At 38.1% G+C, this 24,642-nt stretch overlaps 1 protein-coding gene across 1 annotated transcript in view; it reads left to right on the top strand.

Moving 5' to 3' along the window:
* Positions 1-24,642, top strand: part of LOC136809528 (polycystin family receptor for egg jelly-like) — a 37,639-nt gene that overhangs the window by 3,644 nt on the left and 9,353 nt on the right. Inside the window, exons 6-47 of the mRNA XM_067066067.1 lie at positions 701-827; positions 1,194-1,434; positions 1,708-1,846; positions 1,936-2,004; positions 3,094-3,207; positions 3,373-3,435; positions 3,578-3,937; positions 4,747-4,803; positions 8,370-8,531; positions 9,483-9,686; positions 9,783-9,832; positions 9,934-10,070; positions 10,248-10,376; positions 10,464-10,642; positions 10,789-10,994; positions 11,283-11,454; positions 12,434-12,628; positions 12,820-12,983; positions 13,168-13,282; positions 15,314-15,537; positions 15,796-15,930; positions 16,062-16,235; positions 16,577-16,680; positions 16,836-16,949; positions 17,024-17,230; positions 17,389-17,510; positions 17,909-18,177; positions 18,456-18,710; positions 18,800-18,968; positions 19,282-19,454; positions 19,562-19,667; positions 19,772-19,989; positions 20,313-20,591; positions 21,023-21,257; positions 21,612-21,797; positions 21,964-22,088; positions 22,295-22,525; positions 22,984-23,110; positions 23,228-23,371; positions 23,666-23,811; positions 23,902-24,011; positions 24,519-24,592. Of these exons, the coding sequence (XP_066922168.1) occupies positions 701-827; positions 1,194-1,434; positions 1,708-1,846; positions 1,936-2,004; positions 3,094-3,207; positions 3,373-3,435; positions 3,578-3,937; positions 4,747-4,803; positions 8,370-8,531; positions 9,483-9,686; positions 9,783-9,832; positions 9,934-10,070; positions 10,248-10,376; positions 10,464-10,642; positions 10,789-10,994; positions 11,283-11,454; positions 12,434-12,628; positions 12,820-12,983; positions 13,168-13,282; positions 15,314-15,537; positions 15,796-15,930; positions 16,062-16,235; positions 16,577-16,680; positions 16,836-16,949; positions 17,024-17,230; positions 17,389-17,510; positions 17,909-18,177; positions 18,456-18,710; positions 18,800-18,968; positions 19,282-19,454; positions 19,562-19,667; positions 19,772-19,989; positions 20,313-20,591; positions 21,023-21,257; positions 21,612-21,797; positions 21,964-22,088; positions 22,295-22,525; positions 22,984-23,110; positions 23,228-23,371; positions 23,666-23,811; positions 23,902-24,011; positions 24,519-24,592 (6,810 nt within the window). The remainder of the gene's footprint in view (positions 1-700; positions 828-1,193; positions 1,435-1,707; positions 1,847-1,935; positions 2,005-3,093; positions 3,208-3,372; positions 3,436-3,577; positions 3,938-4,746; positions 4,804-8,369; positions 8,532-9,482; positions 9,687-9,782; positions 9,833-9,933; positions 10,071-10,247; positions 10,377-10,463; positions 10,643-10,788; positions 10,995-11,282; positions 11,455-12,433; positions 12,629-12,819; positions 12,984-13,167; positions 13,283-15,313; positions 15,538-15,795; positions 15,931-16,061; positions 16,236-16,576; positions 16,681-16,835; positions 16,950-17,023; positions 17,231-17,388; positions 17,511-17,908; positions 18,178-18,455; positions 18,711-18,799; positions 18,969-19,281; positions 19,455-19,561; positions 19,668-19,771; positions 19,990-20,312; positions 20,592-21,022; positions 21,258-21,611; positions 21,798-21,963; positions 22,089-22,294; positions 22,526-22,983; positions 23,111-23,227; positions 23,372-23,665; positions 23,812-23,901; positions 24,012-24,518; positions 24,593-24,642) is intronic.

Below are 24,642 nucleotides of genomic sequence, written 5' to 3' on the forward strand. Positions count from 1 at the left end.
CAACAAATAGGGAATGGCAAAAGTCTTCTTTTTCAAGGCTTGTCATTTTTTTATCGAAACTTCCTGGATGCGGTTTATCAAGATTAGCCATCAAACTGTAAACATCCCCGCAACAGTTTACTCAACCCCTTGAACTAAACTCCGTTCTCAAAGTTATCCCACCTCTTGAATCATTCCCCTTCTTAGTGACATTGTGTAGACGATAGGATCGTTTAGAAAAAACAAAAAGGTGCAGACAGGCAGGATAAGGGAAACCCAGAATAGCAAATTGTAGATGGGTCTTTAATTTCAAGACTAAATGATGTATAAACCACTGAGCTTTCAACAGGAAGAAAAAGTATAAAATCTTAAAATTTGCGCCGCTCTTCGAATGACGGATCAAATCTAGCGGTGTTTTTTTACAGATCCAGCTCTATTTTTCAAAGTAAATGCAGCTCGAATCAAATTGAATACATTTTAGGGGCAAGCTGCAAAGTAATTTTTCAAAAGAACTAAATACAAACCGAAAACGAAATTTGTGACGTACGAAAATAAAAATATACAATGACGAGTAATAAGGGCCGGTTACAAATCTGAAAGCAGGTGGCAAACATTACCCTACGTCTCAAGTCAAGTGAAGTTACTTCATAAATTCTGATTACAATACAGGACAGAATTAGAGGAGAATATATATAACATATGTTTCCCTTTCTTTTGCTAGGGATGGGTTCTGTTTTTCGACCGAGCGGTTCGCAAGGATTTTGTTATTTGCCGACGTGTCAAAAAAGTCACAACGTCATGCATGATATCACGATGAAGGCCATGGTCACACCTCAGTTTAACATCAGGTACTGTGGCTGAACACGATTTTCTGATTTCGTGTAACTTGCCAAAAAATTTCAAGTGAAGAAACTCTCATCCGCTGAAATGTTTTGCGCATTTATGTATCATTGTGCACTTGATACCTTTCGTGCAGAACCAAAACAAAAAGTTTATTCGAGACCCGTTTTATTTGCTACGGCTTCTCTCTACAGCACAGATGTTGAGCTCGGTTCACGGTAGATATAACTGACCTATAAATAGACGTATACCATATTTGGACGAATGTTTAGAAATATTATTCGAAATTCAAAAGAGTAAACCTTCTGCAACAACAGGAGGCTATTCAGTGATCCAAAAACGATACTTTTTCAAGTTATTTTCTTTTTTTTCAGAGACCCTATCGCAAAATTTGGTGGAACGAGCATTAAATGGGCCATCAATTCTGAAACCATCACCTCTCACACCTTTAAACCAATTGCAGGAAGACACTTCGTACAACTCTTGGGTCGTTCCATTCGTTCCAATCACCACACTCTGGTGTACGGTAGATTCAAGTTCACCGGAATGACGTTCATCAGTGACGCTTCCGTTATCGGCCAAACACCGGTCCATGAAGATAACGGAACGTTAACGGTTTGTCATTTAAATATATTTTTTTAACAATCTGAGGTGTATAATAATAGTGATTATTTAGTGATTTACTACCAGCCCAATTTCAACTTTCGATTTGTAAAATGTTTTTCGGTAAATTGTTACCCCCCTTTATATTGGTCACTTTTTGACTACATGATTACCTCCTTTTGCATCTCGTTCTAATGATATATCAAAACTTTGTTGTCGACCAGAAAGAAAATAATATATGCGATAATCTGACTTGAAACCGATATCATCCTCTCTCTTCGTTAGTTTCTGTTCAAGAAGACACAGGGGAACGATTACACTATGACATTGGGTCAGAATTATTTCGCCGGTGACCGAACCATCGGTAAAAAGATGGATCGCATTGCAAGGCTTGTCTATGTTGTCAAATTGCCCGCCACTTCAGGTAGGTTGGTTTTTAACTACATATTCACAACACCATGTGATCTATATGATATAGTCAATCTTTTTAACAGAGCATTTGATTTATTTCAGGTCAGGATTTGAAAATCAGTGGTGGCAATGGTCAAGGGAATCCATCTACTTACATCCCTGTCACCCTTGGTAAAAATACTTTCTTACATCCCTGTCATCCTTGGTAAAAATACTTTCTTACATCTCTGTCACCCTTGGTAAAAATACTTTCTTACATCCCTTTCATCCTTGGTAAAAATACTTTCTTACATCCCTGTAACCCTTGGTAAAAATACTTTCTTACATCCCTGTCACCCTTGGTAAAAATACTTTCTTACATCCCTGTCACCCTTGGTAAAAATACTTTCTTACATCCCTGTCACCCTTGGTAAAAATACTTTCTTACATCTCTGTCATCCTTGGTAAAAATACTTTCTTACATCCCTGTCACCCTTGGTAAAAATACTTTCTTACATCCCTGTCACCCTTGGTAAAAATACTTTCTTACATCTCTGTCACCCTTGGTAAAAAAACTTACTTACATCCCTGTCACCCTTGGTAAAAATACTTTCTTGCATCTATGTTACCATTGGTAAAAATACTTTCTTACATCTATGTCACCATTGGTAAAAATACTTTCTTGCATCTATGTCACCATTGGTAAAAATACTTTCTTACATCCCTGTCACCCTTGGTAAAAATACTTTCTTACATCCCTGTCACCCTTGGTAAAAATACTTTCTTACATCCCTGTCATCCTTGGTAAAAATACTTTCTTACATCTCTGTCACCCTTGGTAAAAATACTTTCTTACATCCCTGTCACCCTTGGTAAAAATACTTTCTTACATCCCTGTCACCCTTGGTAAAAATACTTTCTTACATCCCTGTCACCCTTGGTAAAAATACTTTCTTACATCCCTGTCATCCTTGGTAAAAATACTTTCTTACATCCCTGTCATCCTTGGTAAAAAAACTTTCTTACATCCCTGTCACCCTTGGTAAAAAATTTCAACAACCATCGCATGTGACATGTTACAATGACAAAAGAATTCATTAAAAGTTCACATTGTTTCGCACACAGTTAGCCATCAAAACGTTATACTTTTTTATGCGTCACCCGGTATCAAAAACCTTTTATCAAAATAATGACAAGTTAGTTAGTATCGTAAATACTGTGAAAAAACATTACATGTTAAATTTTGGAAGAAATCAATGAATGGATTTTTCTTATTCTTAGCCACTACAACCTCTACTCCTAGTACGACAACTGCATTGCAGACCACCACAACCACCACCACAACAACCGCCACCACAACCACAACAACCGCCACCACAAGCCAATCTACCGAGGGTAAGTATATAATTCCCAGCGTAATTTAACGCATTTTAACTCAGTGATGATTAAACATTTATTTTATTTCATAAACTATGAATTTTTGGGTAAACTTTGGGTGACCACAACCTCAAGCGAGATTGTTCTTCGAATTAACAATGTTACTTTGGTCCTACTCAACAGGTTCGACGACCACCATTCAACAAGTAGCAGTCACTTTACCAACAAACATCTTTTGGGAGCAGAGTAAGTTCGGTTGTTCTTACGGAAAAACTTTTATTTTGAACTTGCAGATTGCATCATTCGAATTGGTTATTTCGCGGTGGTTCACTTTTTCAATGTATTCCTATTTCTTTTTTTCATCATGCTTATAACTCTTTCTATGCAGATGAATACATCTTCGATGGCGTCACTCTAAACTGGATCGATGCAGAATTTGGATGTCAGATGTACGATGCGCATTTGGTCAGTATTTTGTCCCAACAAGAGATGACTTTCTTAAGTGAGCAGTTCGATCAAAGAGGAAGTAATTTTTGGATAGGCCTCAAAAGAGAAAATTGGGAACCGTTCTCTCAATGGTCTGATGGCAATACTTTGAATTTTACGCATTGGGACTTCGAAAGACCTCTTGGTTCAAATGACGTCGAATGTGTTCATGTTGCGCTAAGCTCATCAGTAACCCCTCTTGCTCACCTATGGAGAGATGGTCATTGTGCAGCTGAATACCATTATGTTTGCAAGAAAACAGGTATGATCTCTTCTTCTAGAATTAAAGAATTGATTTTTTGCTGACAGGTAGTCTTATTACAGATCATCCATTCTGCTCATACCACGTGCTGCCATAAAGGCATATGGTAAATAAAAAGATTTTTCACCTGATTTTTCAGCCAAAACATTCAAAACTGCGTTATCTTTTCCTTGAAAGTGAATGGGTTCTAATATTCATGTATTGTTTATGTAATCTCCAAGGTAACCTTCCCTCCAAGGTAACCCTCCCTCCAAGGTAATTTTCCCTCTTAGATAACTATCCCCAAAGGTAACTCTCTCTCTCTCCAAGATAACCCCAAAGTAACACACTCCCCAAAGCAACCCTTTCCCAAAGGTAACACTCCAACTGAGGTAACCCTCTCTCCAAAGTAACCCTAACCCCAAGGTAACCCTTCCCCTCCAAGGAAACCCTCATCCCAAATTTACCCTCTCTTCACAGCCCTCTCTCCACAGTAACCACTCTCTCCAAGGTAACTTTCCTTCCAAGATAACCCTCTCTCCAAGGTAACCCTCTATCCAAAATAACCCCCTTTCCAAGGTAACATTCTCTCCATGAAACCTTCTTCAGTAGACCAGCGGCCGAAATAGTGAACTATGTCAGTTTGTGGGGTATTTATTAAACAATCTCATTTTCTTTTTTCTGAATTTCGCACGCTGTTATACAGTTCTATATACCTTCTAAAGGTGAAGCTTCTTTCCAACAAGAAACCTTCAGGGTAGAAGCCCTCTTTTACATCACCATGTTGTTGAAAGGAATATATCACCTGACCTATGATGCCATTTTTTTAGCAACAAAGACGAGTGGTACAGTGGTGTTCAATTCCTTTACTACCTCTTGGAACCAACGTAAGTTAATTTTTAACATGGGTAAAAGTGCCTTTTCAAAATGTCCACTTTTAATTTTGCTACATCTCCTCATCGCCCCATCCATTCATTTTTCGTTAATGTTTCAAGGTTAAGAGAATTTACACAACAACACAACATTACCCCGCTCCCTTTCCGCTGTTAAAAGTTCGCATCCTGGCGCCTTTTGCTAATAGCTCACTGGAAAACTTTTTTGAAACTCTGAAACTTTTGAGCTTTTAATATAATCCTATTAGCAACACGTATAGCGAATTTTACAATCATACGCCTCTAGTAGATCAGGTTTTTTGACGTTTTTGCGTATGCCTGTAATAAAGACCAGCTAATACCCTGAAGTATTGAATAAAAGACCTACTAGACTACGTTTGTCATCACATATTGGGAAATACATTGGTTATGATTTTTAATAGTTATCGCGAGGTACAGAGTACAATATAGGATATATTCAGATTTTTCGTCATATTTTCCGAGCCTTTAGTTTAGTACGAGTATCAGTAAAAGTGTGACAACCGGTTTATCGTCAACTTGAAAAATATCAACAAACTTTTTTGCGTTTTCTCTCTCCATTCGTGTACCGTCTCTTGTTCTTTGTTTTGTTCTTCTCTCTCTGCAATCTTTTTTACTTCTCCTCTATTTTGATGAAATATCAAACATCAAAACATTCGAAAAAAGATTTGAACTTTTGAAGTTGTTGTATATTTGAAGCAAACATTTTTAACCATCAAAGTGTACATCGTTAGATTGTGCATCTTAAATTACACCAACCCTGTTGCAAATAAGAGATAGCCGAGTGGTCTAAGGCGTTTATGGCTTGTATTAGCGACTCCAGGTTCAAATCCCCTCTGCTACTCAAGTCTTGTTCAGTTCATATTTTTATTCGCTGGGCCTTCATGCCCTCTGGGCTTCTTGTTGTGTATTTCTATATACTAAAAGTCTAATGTGATTGAGCCGTGGGGGGGCCATTATGGATTTTTGAGATGGGGGTTCGAGAGTTACGTGACCGATTTTTTGGTTGGATGGTTGGGTGGGTGGTTGAAAACGAAAGCGAAAGTGGTCAGGGGAAGAGTGTGGAAATTAGCGTTTTTGTGAAGAAGTCGTTGCAGTGCAAATCTTTCGCAAATTTAAAAACCCGCTTTCTATTCCCGTGGAAATAATTGACGTTTTTTGGTTTTTTGGGACCCTTGGGGCATAAACTACCCGTTCACCGCAAAAATTCCGAAATTCGCGAATTGACCGTTGACAACATTAGGGGTAAAGGGACCCAATGACGTCGCAGATTTGGGAAAAACTTCAAAATGCGATATCTCGAGTTTGAAAAGGAGTTGGGAGGTCGGTGACCCCTCATTGGATCGAGAATTTTATGGAGAATAAGATGGGAGGGTTTATATGGCTTGAATATGACTTTAAAATTTGGCTGAAAATTCAGGCGTTTTTAGTTGATGACGTCATCAAAACAGAAAAAATGCGATATCTCGAGATTGGAAAGGAGTTTGGAGGTCATTGACCCCTCATTGGATCGGGAATTTAATGGAGAATAAGTTGAGAGGTGTAAAAGTGGGTATATAGAAACTTTCGAAAATAAATATATTCAAATTGGGGCATTTTGGGTCCGATGACGTCATCAAAACCTAAAAAATACAATATCTCGAGTTTGAGAAGGATTTATGCAATGATTGACCCCTCATTGGATCGGAAATCATCAAGAGCATCTTTTGGATGAATGACAAATTGATTTCAGTGAAGTGAAAAGTTTATTACCCTTTCGATGACGTCACTTAGGGCCAAATTGACGTCACCAAACATGAAATATGCGGTTTTCCGAGTTTTGATCAGTGAAAAGTGGTAATATTTCGTTCTTTGGGCTTACAATATACAAATCAGATCTTTTTATACTCCCCCACCATCCAAAGGGCTTTTGATGTGTTCAAAAACACTCTACTCGGCGGGTGCGACGCCGGGTGACGGCTAGTCTATATACTAAAAGTCTAATGTGAGTGAGCCGTGAGGGGGCCATTATGGATTTTTGAGATGGGGGTTCGAGAGTTACGTGACCGATTTTTTGGTTGGGTGGTTGGCTGGGTGGTTGAAAACGAAAGCGAAAGTGGTCAGGGGAAGAGTGTGAAAATTAGCGTTTTTGTAAGAAGTCGTTGCAGTGCAAATCTTTCGCAAATTTAAAAACTAAAAGACTTTTACTTTCCCGTGGAAATAATTGACGTTTTTTGTTTTTTTGGGACCCTTGGGGCATAAGCTACCCGTTGACCGCAAAAATTCCGAAATTCGCGAATTGGCCGTTGACAACATTAGGGGTAAAGGGACCCAATGACGTCATAGATTTGGGAAAGACTCCCGGGGAAAGACTTCAAAATGGGATATCTCGAGTTTGAAAAAGAGTTGGGAGGTCGGTGACCCCTCATTGGATCGAGAATTCAATGAGGAATAAGATGGGAGGGTTTATATGGCTTGAGTGTGACTTTAAAATTTAGCTGAATTTTTAGGCGTTTTCAGTTCATGACGTCATCAAAACAGGAAATATGCGATATCTCGAGATTGGAAAGGGGTTGGGAGGTCGTTGACCCCTCATTGGATCGGAAACTTAATGGAGAATAAGTTGGGAGGGTCTAAGAGTGGGTATATAGAAACTTTCGAAATTAAAAATATTCAAATTAAGGCTTTTTCGGTCCGATGACGTCATTGAAAACGGAAAAATACAATACCTTGGGTTTGAGAAGGATTTAAGCCATGATTGACCCCTCATTGGATCGGAAATCATCGAGAGAATCTTTTCGGTAAATGACAAATTGATTTCAGTCAAGCAAAACATTTATTACCCTTTCAATGACGTCATTTAGGACCCAAATGACGTCACAAAACATTAAATTTACGATTTTTCGAGTTTTGATTGGTCTTCTTGAGTGACAATTTTTGTTATTTGGGATTAAATCAGTCAAAAGTTTCCCCTTTACTATCCAAAGGGCTTATGATGCGTTCAGCTCCCGGGGGGGGGGCAGCTGGGCAAAAGGACCGACGGGTATGTGCGGGTCCTAAGGGTACCTTTTCCAATATGTTTAAAATGCACTGTAAGGGTAGAAATTTCAGAAAATTCTTGAAAAATCTAGATATTTTGACCAAAAATGCTAGAATTTTGACCATTTTTTGCACGAAAGGGATCGAAAATTTGGGGGAAAATGCACTCTAAGGGTATGATTTTCACTGATTTTTGCTGCACTGTAAGGGTGCAATTTTAAAAGCCAATTTTTGGCCCGCACATACCGTCAGTCCGCAAACCCAGTGCCCCCCCCCGGGGTTCAGCTTATCTACTCCTCGGCGGGTGCGACGCCGGGTGACGGCTAGACCAATACTAAAAGCAAACATTTCTAACCATCAAAGTGTACAGAATACGATCTCTCGCTTACCAGACCCTTTTTGAACGCGGTCTTGTATTTGTACGGTACAATAAAAAATACAACATTTATGTACGCGTTTTTAGCCAATCAGATTGCTTATATTTTTCATGTTGACGATAAAACTGTATACTTCTATTCTTTTAGATGAATATTTTTTTGGAGGTAACTTATTGCAGTGGAACGACGCACATGGAGCTTGTGACAATCTTGGAGGAAACCTGGCAAGCGTTCTATCGGATGACGAACTCGATTTTCTATCGGCTGAGTTAACGAGTAGAAATTTAGACAATACCACTTATTGGATTGGTGGGTTTTCATAATAATCAAGTTATTTTCGTCCAACCTGGTTATTCCTTTCTTTGAGTCGTTTTCTCATTTTCGTTTTAAGAATCCGCAAAATAAATATTTGTCCCCTTTGTTCCCCTGCTTTCCATAGCAAATTTCTGATCAATAAAAATAAGTATAAGAAACATAATAATAATAAGCACAACAATAAAATTAATTCATAGTACTTCTCTTATAGTACCTCTCTTACTTCCTATGAATATAATAAGCTAATAAGCTAGCTAGAGTCGGCCGACATCTGTTCAGTTTTGCACAAAACCAACATTACTCCTTGAGGACGAAGGAAGCTTCGCTTCTTTTTGAGCTAACAAAGACCAACTAGGTTATGCCAAAAATGAAGTAGATTCGACAAACATGGTTAATAAGCTCTGAAAATGGAAATTAAATCAAAGGTTTTGCCACATGGTCAAAATGTATTGACACATTGCGGTATTTCAACATTTTTCAAAATTTAAAATTCGGTTGAGGATGGCACTTCCACTTTACTTCCATCGGACATCTAGCTTTAAGAAGGAATTATTTGCTTCCAGACTATATATATTCTAAGCCTCATAGAAATATCTTTGGACTTTGGATTCTAACATATAAAGATCACATGTCTAATGTTCAATACCTTCCCAACGACATTCTTTTTTTTGTCTCCAATATAACATGATTGCACTTTGTCAATCATATAAGTTTATCCCGGCCAACCTTTGTAAAATGAACTTAAACAACAAGAAGCTTCATCTTGGTTTTACATAAAACTTAATATTTTATGAAAAATTTATTTCAAACTTTTCTGCATCGTGAAAGTGTATCCATCCACCAGTACTTCGAAAATAAACTTCCTTTTGAAGTTGTGCTTTGATAGGGGAATAATTGAAATAAAAATGAATCCCTTACTTCATAGCGTTTATATTCAAATATTAGGTGGTTACCAGTCTCCTGGAACATCTTTGTGGTATTGGACAGACAACACGCCTTGGAGTTACAGTTATTGGTATTACAATCGCCCCGAGGAAAATCTGGTAGAAAACTGCCTCTCATTGCATTATGATAGCAACGATAGATATGCTATGTTTGATGCAGATTGTGACGCTCAATCCGCGTATGTCTGCAAAACCGCCCGTGCAGGTAAAACTTTTTTTATCTTCACTGTTATGTCAGAGCATCAAAACTTGTTTTTCTATTTCAAATGAGTTGTTGAGTATGATATGCTTGTTGTTTCAGAACAATCTTCGACAAGCACACCTACGCCTCTTCCGTCATCGAACACGGAGGTATGGAGTTCAAGTTCTCTCTGAAGCTTTTCTTTTATCTTCCTTGTCATATATTGCACCTGATCATTTTTGCATACCATTCTCCATGTTTTTTTCATTAGCTTACGTTCTCAACGCCTCCGTATTACACAAATTGTGACTTGCGGCACTGTGAGGTCGTTGTCTCAGTTTCCAGAAGCGACGACAACGAGCCGGAGTGTGCAGTAACAACATATCAAGCTCAACAAGATACCGCTTTGTGAGCATTCATTTTCTTTAATATTTCCTCGCTTCGATTTATTTATCGTTTTCTTTATACTTCTGGAATGTTACTCAGTGTTTCAATGCATCGAAGAGTACAGTTTACACTTATGAAAGGTGTTATGTTTTTGCTATTCTTGCAATGAATTCCTACAGTTATACTTTCTTTTCCTAGATACCAAATCGACTGCCCGTTGAGTGAAAGCATTGGTGAGCTAAAAAAGCTTGGTTGTGAAGGCGAAACAATGGATTTCGTGCTCCTTGTTGACGTCACAGTAACAGAGAGAGTTCATGGATACTGTTGGTAAGAGTTGGTTTCATTTTAAGTGAATGTTGCTTATGATTTTCATCATATTGCATCAGGCAATTTATCTTCTTCATTCTTTTGCAGGAATCACGCCGGAGATTATATGAGTTTCGACCTTTATTTCAACCATACTACTGCTTCAGAAGGACTCCTTCAAATGTTGTCCGTGCAAACAAAACCATCCGGATTTCATATCCCGATTATTGAATCCGAACATTTGAAGAGTGTAGAATCGTTGGCACTTCTGCAAAAGGATACAAAAGGTTAGAGAACGGTCCAATTTTTTATTGCGAACAATAAATCTGTGGTTGATCTAAACATTCGTTACTTAGTGGAGCGACTTTAGAATGCGATAAAACAAGGGATTATAGACATTCTATTTATCGTTTTTTGAAATCTGCCGTTTCAGGGGATTTGGTCGATTCGTATGAATTCAATTACATTGAAATTAGATCCACTGATGGACACAACCTTCAATTCCATCACGTTTTGGATAACACTGGCAACTATGCTTTGAAGTTGACCACTTTGAGTCGTGGTGGACATCGGGAGGTGGTAGAGAAAAAGTTGCTGGTCGCTAGTTTGGATTTGACTTCTTCAAAACGATTTTTCAAGGTCAGTTTTCTTTCAAGACTTCTTTTGTGAAACTGAGAATTTAAACAAAACATTTGTATTGAAAATATATCTTTTCTGCCTGTCATTGCTTCTTTCTCAAAATTCAAAAGCTAGAAATAGAATTTGCGTGCTCCGATTGGGCTTATCCAGAAATAGTCCTTCAACCTTCGCAAGACGACATATCAAAATATCATTCATCGCAAGGGTGATCACCACACGTACTCTGTCAATCCTACGTATATTATGTTGTGTTTTTTTTTATGATATGTTTTTATTGTTTATGTGAAGGTACCGTCTTCTTTGGAGTTTGACGGTTTATATCGTATTCGTTTTGCCGTCAAACACACGACAGACGATGAACTGGAATACCGATATTCGTATGACGTCGACGGAATTCTTTTGACAGAAGCCGACCAACTAATACCAGAATATTTATATCGACTGCCAAGTGTCAATGCAGGTTTGTGGAGATTTAGTCATTTCAATTTTGATATCACGTGATCATCATTTCCTATACAGCTTCAACACAAGGTGAAACTAAATCAACTCATCGGTGAACATTCCACTCAGCACTAATGTAATAATTTTTGTTTTGTCGATATTCCTGTATTGACCCTCTATTTGATGTAAAAGGACAAAAGAAATAACAAATTCCCCTCTCCCACGCCGTGCTAGCACAAAGCTTTGAAAATATTTTTGGACCTACCCCGGTGGGATGGAGGTCCTATAAATTAACCTTTGTCCGTTCGTCCATTCGTTCGTTCGTTATTAGCTTTCCTCGTGATTGGCTCGTTAGTTTTTTCTGATATTTTGCACAAAGATGTGTAACTATAAACCCTCGAATGTGACGGAGCCCGATTTTCCAAAAAAAAAATTTGGGGCAAATTTGGGCCAAAAAACGGCTAAAAAACGGGTTTTTTGGACTTTGTGAAAAATTGGATCATTAACTTTTTCTGATTTTTTGCATGAAAGTAGGGTGCCATCATAGGTAAAAGATGGCTTAAGCAGATTTTTCCAAAAAAAATTTTTTGGCTCAAAAAACGCATGTTTATCTATAAGAATCACTATTAATAAGCATACATCAATGTTCTTAGCCAAATTACTCAATTTTTTTATGAGATAGATGTTTTTTTTGCTCACCAAGTCTTGAATATGAAAGAATATTTCAAGAACATGAAATTTTGGTTTCTAAACGTTTTTTTTATAAGAAACAAACGACTAATTTTGATAGATCGTCACTATTTGTGTTCTGAATGATTGTTTAATGGTCACGCTTATGTAGATATCAATTATATATGTGTTAAATGCATAACCAGGTAGGTCCATAAAAGTATCACTTGTTTTAATTTCGTTTTGTCAGCTAAGAGGCGCGCTCCCTTTTTATAAGAATATCTTTGATGACATCATTCATTACTGTTGTGATTGCATCTTTCAAATAGGAGATTGCCATAACGTAACGGTGATTGTGTCGGCCAGTCACGCCATCTCAACCATTCTCCAAGATTCCTTTTGTGTGGACGTCGGGATGAACATCACACTCAATTTACAACTCGGTCAAACTCTGGGCACAGATTCTGTTGTGACTGTGAATGCTTACGAGCTCGGTAGAAACAGTTGTTTGGCTTTTTCCACAGGTACGCCGATTTTCTCTTAAAACTCTTAGACCTATTTTTTACTCTCCTTGACAAAGAGATTAAGTGCATCAGTTTAAGCGCATCAAAACATATTATTTCTTAGGCTCTACTTCTAATTGGTTCACGGGGAAAATTTCTTGATCACTGTGGACTACTTTCTTGAGAAGGTTTATAAATATAATTCTTTGCAGGCGATGGCAAAATGTTTATCCTGCACGAGGCGAACGCACCTCACAACACACACAATTGCATCAGTAGAGAGCTTGACATTTCCGGACATTCTGTTCAGCATGTTGATTTTCGGACTCACAAGGATGGTCATATGACAGTTGATTTGATACACAATTATCAAGCGGTATGTTTTTTCTGTAAAAAATGGATTTGGTTTCCATTTATTAGATTTCTACTTCATTCCCATCTAGATTCCTGCCCTGTATTTCTTTTGTTCCATGTTTTAAAGACATTGAATTTTGAGACAACAAAGTCTCTTTCTTTGCATGCATATATATATAACGATTTTATGACATGTTCTTCTGCAGGTTGGTGATTACAATTTCAGAGTTACTGCGAAGAATGACGTGCATGATCAAAGGGAAACTCACATCATCTCAGTATCGGATGTGGATTGTGAATCTCCGGTCGTCGAAATGAGAGGTATCATCAAAAGGATATTTAATCAAACATTAAATCAATCAACAAGGTTGAAAATTAATACCATAAAATTACAAGTTATTCCGGGTTGTTACTATATAGGTGTCCGGATTCCAGTACCAAAAAGGGCCCAAAGGATGACATCATCACCAAAATTGACAAAATCTAATTAGGTTAATTTCAAGGTATTATTGTCAAGGTGTCACATGCCAAATTTGAAAGGAAACGGACAAGCCAATCACGAGATATAGGTGTCCGGATTCCAGTACCAAAAATGGCCCAACGAATGACGTCATCACCAAAATTGACAAAATCTAATTAGGTTAATTTCAAGGCATTATTGTCAAGGTGTCACATGCCAAATTTCAAAGGAAACGGACAAGCCAATCACGAGATATAGGTGTCTGGATTCCAGTACCAAAAAGGGCCCAAAGGATGACGTCATCACCAAAATTGACAAAATCTAATTAGGTTAATTTCAAGGCATTATTGTCAAGGTGTCACATGACAAATTTGAAAGGAAACGGACAAGCTAATCACGAGATATAGGTGTCCGGATTCCAGTACCAAAAAGGGCCCAAAGGATGACGTCATCACCAATATTGACAAAATCTAATTAGGTTAATTTCAAGGCATTATTGTCAAGGTGTCACATGCCAAATCTGAAAAGAAACGGACAAGCCAATCACGAGATATAGGTGTCCGGATTCCAGTACCAAAAAGGGCCCAAAGGATGACGTCATCACCAAAATTGACAAAATCTAATTAGGTTGATTTCAAGGCATTATTGTCAAGGTGTCACATGCCAAATTTGAAAGGAAACGGACAAGCCAATCACGACATATAGGTGCCTGAAAAAAAATCTAGAAATGACGTCATCAATCTTAAAACAATTAACCGTTGACAAAAGCAAGACAATGGAGCCTCATTTTCTTGACTAAAGTACTCGTTACTTAAGTTTGGTACTGGTTACTTCCATTTAAACACTCGTTACCTCTCGTTACTTCTCGTTACCTACTCGTTACTTCTTGTTACTTCTCGTTACTTCTCGTTATTTCTTGTTACTTCTCGTTACTTCTTGTTAGCCAATCACGAGATATAGGTGTCCGGATTCCAGTACCAAAAAGGGCCCAAAGGATGACGTCATCGCCAAAATTGACAAAATCTAATTAGGTTAATTTCAAGGCATTATTGTCAAGGTCTCACATGCCAAATTTGAAAGGAAACGGACGAGCCAATCACGAGATATAGGTGTCCGGATTCCAGTACCAAAAAGGGCCCAAATGATGACGTCATCGGCAAAATTGACAAAATCTAATTAGGTTAATTTCAAGGCATTATTGTCAAGGTCTCACATGCCAAATTTGAAAGGAAACGGACAAGCCAATCACGAGATATAGGTGTCCGGATCCCAGTACCAAAATGGGCCCAAAGGATGACGTCATCGCCAAAATTGACAAAATCTAATTAGGTTAATTTCAAGGCATTATTGTCAAGGTCTCACATGCCAATTTTGAAAGGAAACGGACAAGCCAATCACGAGATATAGGTGTCCGGATTCCAGTACCAAATTTAAAGGACCCAAAGGATGACGTCATCGCCAAAATTGACAAAATCTAATTAGGTTAATTTCAAGGCATTATTGTCAAGGTGTCACATGCCAAATTTGAAAAGAAACGGACAAGCCAATCACAAGATATAGGTGCCTGAAAAAAATCTAGAAATGACGTCATCAATCTTAAAACAATTAACCGTTGACAAAGAAAGACAATGGAACGGCATTTTCTTGACTAAAGTACTCGTTACTTAGGTTTGGTACTCGTTACTTTCATTTGAGAACTTGTTACTTCTCGTTACTTCTCGTTACTTCTCGTTACTTCGTTACTCTCGTTACTTTTTACTTCTCGTTACTTCTCGTTACTACTTGTTACTTCTCGTTACCTACTTACTTCGTTACTTCTTGTACTCTTATTCCATAGTAATAACCGTTATTCCGTGGTAAGTTTTCTTTAATATTTTGTTTATTTTTGTCAGGCATCGGTATCCAAGAAGACCTTCCAGTGGTTCACTTACGTAGCGAATCATTCCGTGTGGAGTTGAAACGCTCCATCAATTGTATCGCTTCCAACATAACACGGACAGTTTGGACTTTTAATGGTGGTGAACTGTTCGACCAACCTGTCAATTTGACGGCATATTTGAGCAGTCAGGTGGCTGTACATATGAAACCGAGAGTACTTTCTTATGGTCTCTACAAGGTAAAATATCAAAGATTCACATTTATGGATGAATAAGAAAACATTTATGATTTATCCATAATAGTAGGGGGCCAAGCCTGGGGTTCCGTGACATCTTTTCTACGACCTATAACCATTTTTAGTCTATTCCAAAGAACAGTATATTACAAGATATTTTTGAGAGGGAGGACGCGGATTAGGCCCGGGAAAACTTTTTGTGATCAAAATAGTGACTTTGTGTATTATCTTTATGCCCGAATGAACTTTTTTTTTGCTTAGGTGTGTTCAACCACGTATATGATGGTGGACGAAATGTTCCATGCCATGGCGTGTGGTTTCCTTCAAATCGAACCCTCTCCTCTTGAGGCGGTCATCGAGGGCGGTGTCGAAGTTCAAGCTGCTGGAGAGCTAGACGTGAGACTTATTCGTTCTCTATTTCCCTTCAGAACTATGAAATATCTTTTCTCTTCAAAACTATGAAATGTCTTCGAATTTATCCGTGCCATCACCGACTTCATTGTTCTAGAATTCTTTCATTCTTACAGTACCTCATTGATGCTACAATGTCACGTGACCCAGACGAAGACGAATCATTGGCTCATGTCCAGGTTCACTTTTTGTGTCGATCAATGGACGACCCACCTTTCAATTTGACTCTTTCGAACGTTCTTTCGTTCCCTTACAAATCGCCTTCCTTGGAAAATGTCAATTCTCCGGGTGTAAGTTTTGAATCTAGAAACACACGTTGTAAACAATGACATTGAAAAATGCGTATCTCTCGATTTCGACGTCGCGTCTATCGACTTTTGGTTGGCCTAAAAATTTCCTTTTTCCAAAAATCTAGTTATCTTCAGAAATCCGAGAAAGAAAAGTACGTGGATTGGTTCTTGCTGTAAATTGTTGACAATTTATCTCCAGGTGCCATTCAAAGGTGTGTCTCCGCTACTACAGGTCAAGAGCTTATATATAGGATATGAAGGCATCACTACCAGGCATTTGTAGTTGTGTAGTCGTCCTGATTGAGAAGTACTGAAAGATGACCATAGGAATTTTTTTTAAGTTTGTTTCAAGAGGTGGTTGTTATGGCAACGGCGCTGGTCAAATCATCGGCGATGAAAAACTTCAAGTTACGTTGAAAACACAAAACATGATTTGGGATCAAACGTGAGTCGTTTAAAAATTTTGGGAGCTTTCATTTTTAATAAAGTGATGTAAAATGTCAGTTTAAATTTTCTTTCGCATTTTATCCTACTGTATCTCATCTTTAGCTACTACTCAACGCACAATCTCATCCTTGACTTTCTCGTCTTCCGTTTAAGATATGAACTGATCATCTTCATGCATGCTTTGCAACCCAAAAACCACCCCCGAACTTCATTTTTTGTGCAGAAGTTATCGGTGGTATCCGGAAGCCCGCCGACCGTCCGAATAAAGTAAGTTTCATTACAGACCTCATAAGGTTCATATATCTTTTCCGTATCTTTATATATGTACGTTTCTTTTTCAGGGGCCTGAAAAATTCCGGCAGATCGATCAACAATCGATATCCAAATAATTATGAAGTAGAATTGGAATCTGCAGACGGGACAGACTCTTTTCAATTCCAATGGCTTCTCTACAAGTGTTCAAATGAACAGGGTGATGGGTGTGTGCCAGTAGACCATGACAAATTGCAAGATATGGTCAGCACCGATCTGGATAGCCTATTTTACAGGTTAGTTGAAGATTTCTCCAATGATCCTCCAAAGACTCATTCATAGGCAACGTGTGGTTAATAAACAACAAAGGGAGGAAATCTGTTCCGTAGTATCGCTTGGAATTTGAGAATCTCTTTCGATAATGACATAATTGACTATTATTTTACATTTTCAGCACTTATGCGCATGCGTATGAAGACAACCAGTGGTACAAATTAGCTTTCCGTGCTTACAAAACGCGCCATGTTTTTGGTGAAAGCTCGCGTATGCTTCTCGTCAATGAAAACCCCAAATCAGGTATGAGAATTAACAGCACTGGTAGAAAATAGGCCAGTATAAATTTTTGCATAGAGTGAAACATTGAAACCTTACTTTCAGGCATAAAGTAGGAAATTGTGTTTTCGAAACAAAGGTATTAATTGAAATGATTAAGATGGCGAGTACACATAAAGGCGGAAGATGGAAGAGATCTAAGCTCGTATTTTTTACCACTTTTTTTTTCTTCTTTTTTTTTTAACATATGATTTGAGAAACTACATTACACTTACGAACATTTACTTACAAAAACAAACACAGAAAAAATAAATAGCTCCTCCCCCCAAAAGGCACTAAGTGATATCGCCAAGAGTACTAAGCTATTGAATAAAAGAAAAAACTTAAAGAGAAAACCTTTTGCCACTTTTTTCCATCTGTAGGTTCTTGTTCCATCAGTCCGGAAGTCGGTACAGTTCTCATCGATGAATATCTCATCTCTTGTTCGGGTTGGCAAGACCAACATCAACCACTAACCTATCAATTCTTCACCATCATTGACGACGTCAAGAAACCATTGTGTGATTCCGTTGATCCCGAATGTCAAACCATTCTACCGATCGGCCAATCATCGGAAGACTATCGGCTGAACGTTTATGCGTCCATTATGGATCGATACAAAGGACGAACTGACGTTCTTTTAAACGTGACGGTATTAAATCTGTTTTTCTTTTGTCATTTTCAAGTTTCCTTCTGTTTCGTGAAAGGAAGTCCAGATGTGGTAAATGGTGGTTTTCAAGGACTTTTACAAAATGGCCCGAAAAAAAACAACGACCTTTCACGGATCCAGATCCTTGTCCTGCTCAATTGGTTGAGAGCTTCTAAGTTTACGAGTGATATTTATTGATAAATCTGCCTGGAATGAAGTAAAAAATATATAATTCCAATTTTAAGGCCTTGTTCGATAATATTTGAATTCTCTTTCTTTAGGTTAACAAGCCTGTCGAAATCCAAAGTGTATTTGATGACGTCATTAATTCAGTGACGTCAAACGATTCGACAGTGGACGTCCTTTTAGAGAGTAAAGAATATTTGGTGTTTTCCAACTACGCTTCGATGTACACTTCCCTCTTGAACGAAGCGACTGAAAATGAACAGAAAGTTCTGGCCAACTCTACCACCAATTACAATCTGACGGACAATGAAAAGCAAGAAATGAGGGAAAGCAAACTGAAAAGAATGCAGGTATCCTCAAACATTTTACGTCATCCACCATGCGTGTGTACAACTGCAAGCAGACCAAATCAAATTGTTTTTTGTGTTTCCTTTCATAGCTACGTGAAGAATTGCTCAAAAAGGTGGATAGAGTTGAGGTGACCACCATTGAAGATATCAATATTGTGACGGGAACAAATGCAGAAATTGTCAAGATACCGAATGAAATTCCTCCACGGACTCAAGAAACACTTCTTGGACAAGTAGACTCCTTCCTTCAAATATTAGGTATAACATCAAAGTTTTAAAGTGTTTTACAATCGCCATGCCTTTTTATGCAGAGAGAGAATTCTTTATATCTGTTCTGAAGGAAAATGTTAACATATTATGTGTTTTGGATGAACGTTCTTTGTGTCTTCGGGAAACACCCTGATTGTATTTTCTAACAAAATCATCCTTCATCTAGGTATGAAAAAGGATCTCCCTCTGCACTTTTTTGGAAATCTTTCTTTGTTTTTTTGAAGAAAAATTCTTGTGTGGATTTTGATGAAAGCTCTTTTTTTGGAATTTTTAAATTTTGAAGCAATTTTTTGAATTGCAGATGACGATGATCTATCAGCAGAAGACGTTCAAGAAAGCCTCTCTGGTGTCATCAACATGGCGAGCAAGGTGGCCCTGGTCTCCTCAAATATCGTCGACGTCGTCAACCCCAACGATTTAGATGTCGAAGCTGTCAGAAGTTTGGTGGGCGATGCTGAAGAAAGCAAACAAAAGGTACTCCATAGCTTTCCAAAGCTTCTTATATGCCTCAAAAACGGTTAGTTCTACCGATATCAATTTTGTTAGCAATGATTCATTTTTCGATCAACATTCGCTTTCAGCTTTTGAATCAGATCAAGCAGGCAGAAGACCAGTTGACAAAAGCTCAGAATCTGATTGGTAAATTTTGTGTTCCTGGAGGCGCTGAAATCGTCGTCCAAAGTGAAGGTAACACTTTTTTTCTTCTCTTTTGACATACTATGATAAATTCTCGCTCTCCAAAAGAGTTGATATATCTGGAATGTATACTTACGTATGAAATCTCTTTGCAGGCGCACAAGTTGCAGTTCGCAAAGTATTACCCGCTGCTAAAGATGCTTCGGTGCAGGTTTCAGGCTCCATTGGCATTTCATTCGACCCTTCCATACTGCAGCCTGATGCAGTCGGTGGGCAGCCCTCTACAACCTCATCCACGACAGCAGACAATAATACGTTGTCAGAAGAAGTAACCCAGCACTATTCTACAGCGAAAAACTATACTGCTGTTAAGGTGAGCAATCTTACACAAGATCTATTTTCAACTACCCTAGACTATTTCTCTTCATAGTTTTGTAATCATTGGACCAAGGTAAGGGTGTTTACTATCACCTTTATGATATCCGTCATGAAGTGCTATATTGCAGATCCGTCTATTTTTATTGGCCCACAAAAGTGACGAATACAATTTAAGCAAAAACTGAAGAAAAATATTCACAAGAACAAAAAACAAAGAGTTGTTTTATTTGAATGTTCAATTTGTCATTGTATTGAAATTACGGTCTTGTAAGGAGTTTATGTATGAAGCGCGTAAGTTTTAATTGTTTACTTTTCCAGTTGAAAAACCTTCAATACAATCCGTACCGTCATTCTTCCACGGCGTCGCGCGTCAAATCCAACGTTGTCGGTATCACGTTAGAAACCCGATCGGGCGAACCTGTAGAAGTTCGGAATTCTCGTCAACCGATGTTGATCACCATACCCAATAATCCAATACAAGACGGAAGTGAATCGGGAAATAATTCTTTATCCGAGGAGGAGAATTCTGACGTCCAATCAGCCTTCCACAAAGTTGAAATTCGAAATGAAAGTTTGAGGGCCGTTCTTAATCCAATGGTAAAATATCATCTTTCGAAGAAATCTATTGTCTATTTTTCAGGGTCATTTTATATTTTGCTATTTATTAAATCATAACAACAGTTTGAAGGACCATCATCCCTTTTCAGTCATTATAATAATAATAAGGCGAAAATAAAAAAAATGTAGTGTTTCCGGAAACGGGCTGGGTGAACAAAAAAATTTCTAACCCGGCCGTAGACTATGGGTTAATCTATATGGTTCATCATAAAGAAAATCAAGTTGACCGTTAAAGCTATCAAACGTCGTTTGGTTAGATATTCCCACTTGTAAATCAAGTTTTGTTTGTTAGTAGTTAGAGCTTTTTTCCTTCACCCGCATTCCGGAAACACTATATTTTTTTATTTTCGCCTAATAACATATAATTTTAATTGGCATGCTCCGGAAAATTCGAAGTCTTTCTTTTGCAGGATTTTGTCAGATTGGACGTTTATCTGCAGTCCGGTAAGCGCCCAACGCCCGGAGAATATTTGTTCAAATGGCGGTTACCAGATAGTTCTTCTTGCAAATGGAAAAACATTTCTACCAATCAGAATGCTTCCATTGACGTGTTGAATGATAACCCTGATCAGTTCATTTGCACCAAAGATACCTATTCCATTTTCATCAGCGATAAAGAACAACTTGATGGTATTTACTATCTTGGTAAGTTTCACCTGGCTGGGATGAGTTGAAGATGAAGATGAATTTTCATACAGGGGGTCGTGCACGAACCTTTTGAAGTCAAAAAATGTTTTTTGGAAATGTGTGGGTACCCCCTGGAAAATGTAAAAAATTATTTTCATACCTTAAAGTGACGGTGAACGAATTAAAATCAGTCTTTCAACCCCCGGAAATTTTGAAATAATTTTTTACCTCCTTGAAAAAATGAAAAAAAACCAGTTGGTTTTTGCAGTCAAACCGAAGATGAAAGTGCTATCATAAACCATCTCCGTACGACATGTTTGTTCATTTTTTTTCAGTAGAGAAATTTTGGAACTGATCTCTTGAAATTTTCAGGTATCTTCTACTATCCTCAAAACTCGACAAGTTCGAACACGACACAAGACGCGGGGACCACGAAACGTCGACGACGTCGAAATGTCGCCAATGACACAGAAGAGATGGATACAGATAAAATCGATGAAGAACTTTGTGTCATCATCAAACCTCCCCCGCCAACTCCTTCGCCCACTCTTGGTCCAGGTATTTTTTGTTTATTTCATCGCCAGAGAGGAATTAGTCTAGAAATATATCAGCTACTGATGTCCGTAACTATGGCGATGAATGTCTGTTATGAACACTGGCTTAATATCTCAGTACCTATGAAGGAATTTTCATATATCATAGATCTTCATATATTTTATTGCAGGTACATTTAAGGACATTGCTCCAGTCGTGACCAATTCTTCATTGAACTACAGCTTAAGTATTACCAAAGCGAAGTGTTTGTTCTGGGAGCCCGTCAATGAGACCTGGACATCTCAAGGCTGCGTGGTAAGACGATCTGTGATTTTCAGCTGTTTCATTTGCTCTGAAAAATGAATACGCTAAATAAAGATTTGAGTATGGTAAAGATTTAAAGGCCTTCTCGAAATTGCTAGTGCCTTTTCCACGGTCCAAAAAGTATGACAACTAGGAAACAGTAATTATTGAAATTTCACAGCCGATTTCACATCGAATCCTTTTCTGATGGCTACTAGGTTGGTTCCGACACAACACCTGAATTGACGCACTGTCTGTGCGATCACTTGACAGACTTTGGTGGAGACATTTTGGTGGCACCCAACCCGATCGATATGAATGAAGTGTTTGAAGGATTGAAGAACATTGGCGATAATTTAGGAGTGTTGATGGTGATTGTAACTCTCATCTTGTTGTACGTCGTGTTGTGTGTGTGGGCTAGGAAGAAGGATCGACAAGATGAAGTTGATGTGAGTTCCCTTTCCATGCATTGTACTTTAACAAGAAAAAGTTTCGCGGGGATTAAATTTCCCGGTTGAGCTCATCTGCGAAATTTTAACATTTCTGCAGGCACGGCATTATTGGGAGACAATATTTTCACGATTTGCGCCTTTTAGTTTACTGCCAAATCATGCATGTTGATCGTTGAAATACTTATTTGACATTTTTTGAGTTTTGATTAAAAATATTTCGCGGTTGAGGCCGTTCCAAATTTCCATTGGGACTAAATTCTGCAGATGAAACCGAAATCTGCGAAATCCGTGAAATTTTGTCTAATAAACTGCTAATATGAATTATCAGTGTTTTAACTGTTTTCGTATGTGAATAATATAATACTTGATGTTAACGTATTTTATGTGGTTGTTGAGACTCGACCACGACATATCGATCGTATTAAATGAATGCTTTGTGAATCTTATCTTGGTAGAGTCGCCTTGTGACGGTGGATTGTACCACCGATGATCTGGAAGCTAAACAGACATTCCTGTTGAACGTCCTCACCGGAGCTTCTTCTAACTCTGGTACAACTGCCAACGTTTACTGCATACTCACTGGTGAGCGATCTTTTGAATTTATTCGGACACCTTTTGCGTACACTATTTTTTCATTGATATCTTATACATGGGTATTCTGAAAAGTTCGTACAATAATAAACTAAACACTTTCCGTAGGTTCGAAGGGAGACAGCAAAATCATCCCTTTGAGTTACCAAAGTCGCTCTTTGTTCAAATCGCGGTCGACAGTTGTGGTGAAAGTGTTGCTTGAACAGGACATCGGTGATTTGTTGAGCATACGAGTGTTCCACGATAATAAAGGTATGTTTACACTGTCTTTCTCGCGCTCCAGTTTGATGATTAAACCAATACCAATCGTGTTTGCTATTTTTATGGGGATCAATAAATTGACTTCCCTGACTTAGAATATTAAATTGATTGGAAGTTCGGGTTTTTGAAAGAATCTTCGGGTGTATTTACATGATTTTTTGTGGTTGTGAATTAAATGAGCTTTCGTGGCTTGTTTATTTTAACAGGGATGACCGGTTTTTTTTTAACTATTGATACCTATCACAGTCAAGGACAGACAAGTGATCAATAAGAACCTATTTTCAGGTCGAAGTCCTTCATGGTTTTTGAGGAGTATTTTGATCACAGATTTGGAGACAGATGAAGAATTCCCCTTCGTATGTGAAGATTGGTTGGCAGTGGAATGCAGCCACGGTCAGCTTGAAAAGCAACTTCACCTCGCTGCACCTGAGGTTAGTAGTCTCTCCTGTTGTATTCTTTGGAAATGAAGAACTAATCTTTGTTGTGTACATTTGCTCGTACCTTGTTTTTTTCTTGTTTAGGAGATGAAACAACCACATTTGGTGTTTTCATCTACAATATCCAAAGGCTTGATTGATGGCCATATTTGGTTCTCAGTCTTCCTTCGTCCAAATCAAAGCACTTTCACAAGGTAATTTGATTTCCCTTTGGTTCCGTATATCTATTATTTTTCCGATAAATTATCGACCGCCGGAGGCGGTTTCTTTCATTATTTCATTAGTGGTACGCTAATCTCGTTTTGCCTTGGCTCATTACTTTGTCTACCATTTACTTTCGGTTTTTTTAGCTAGATTACCCAGGTGTTTCTTTTTTTTTCCCCTGAATGTCTTTTATTCAGAATTGAATAATCGAGACATGAAAAATGACTATATTGTAATCTGTTTTCAATGAATAATCTAAAATGTACTGGAAATGAAATGTAGGCGTTAATGTGTGCGCGCGCTCTTTTGCGAGCGTGATGCGTGATGGAAGGCGGTCGTTCCAGCGTGGTTTAGATCCACACTGTGACCTAGTATTACTATGCTTGATCAAACTTTTCATCTTCATTGCCGGCATTGTCAACAAAAACTAAAGAGTTGAATTATTAAGAGAAAGTAAGATAGGTCGATCAAAGTGTATTCTTGTCTGTACGTTACAGGGTTCGAAGATTGACCGCTTGTTTGGCCTTGATCTTCCTGACGATGTTAACAAACGCAATGTTCTTCGGCGCAGGTAAAAAGAAATGCTGTTTTATAAATCTTTATCCATTCATCATGATTCAT

This window comes from Clytia hemisphaerica, unplaced genomic scaffold, assembly GCF_902728285.1.
Source record: "Clytia hemisphaerica strain Z4C2 unplaced genomic scaffold, Clytia hemisphaerica genome assembly, whole genome shotgun sequence".
NCBI classification, from domain to species: domain Eukaryota; kingdom Metazoa; phylum Cnidaria; class Hydrozoa; order Leptothecata; family Clytiidae; genus Clytia; species Clytia hemisphaerica.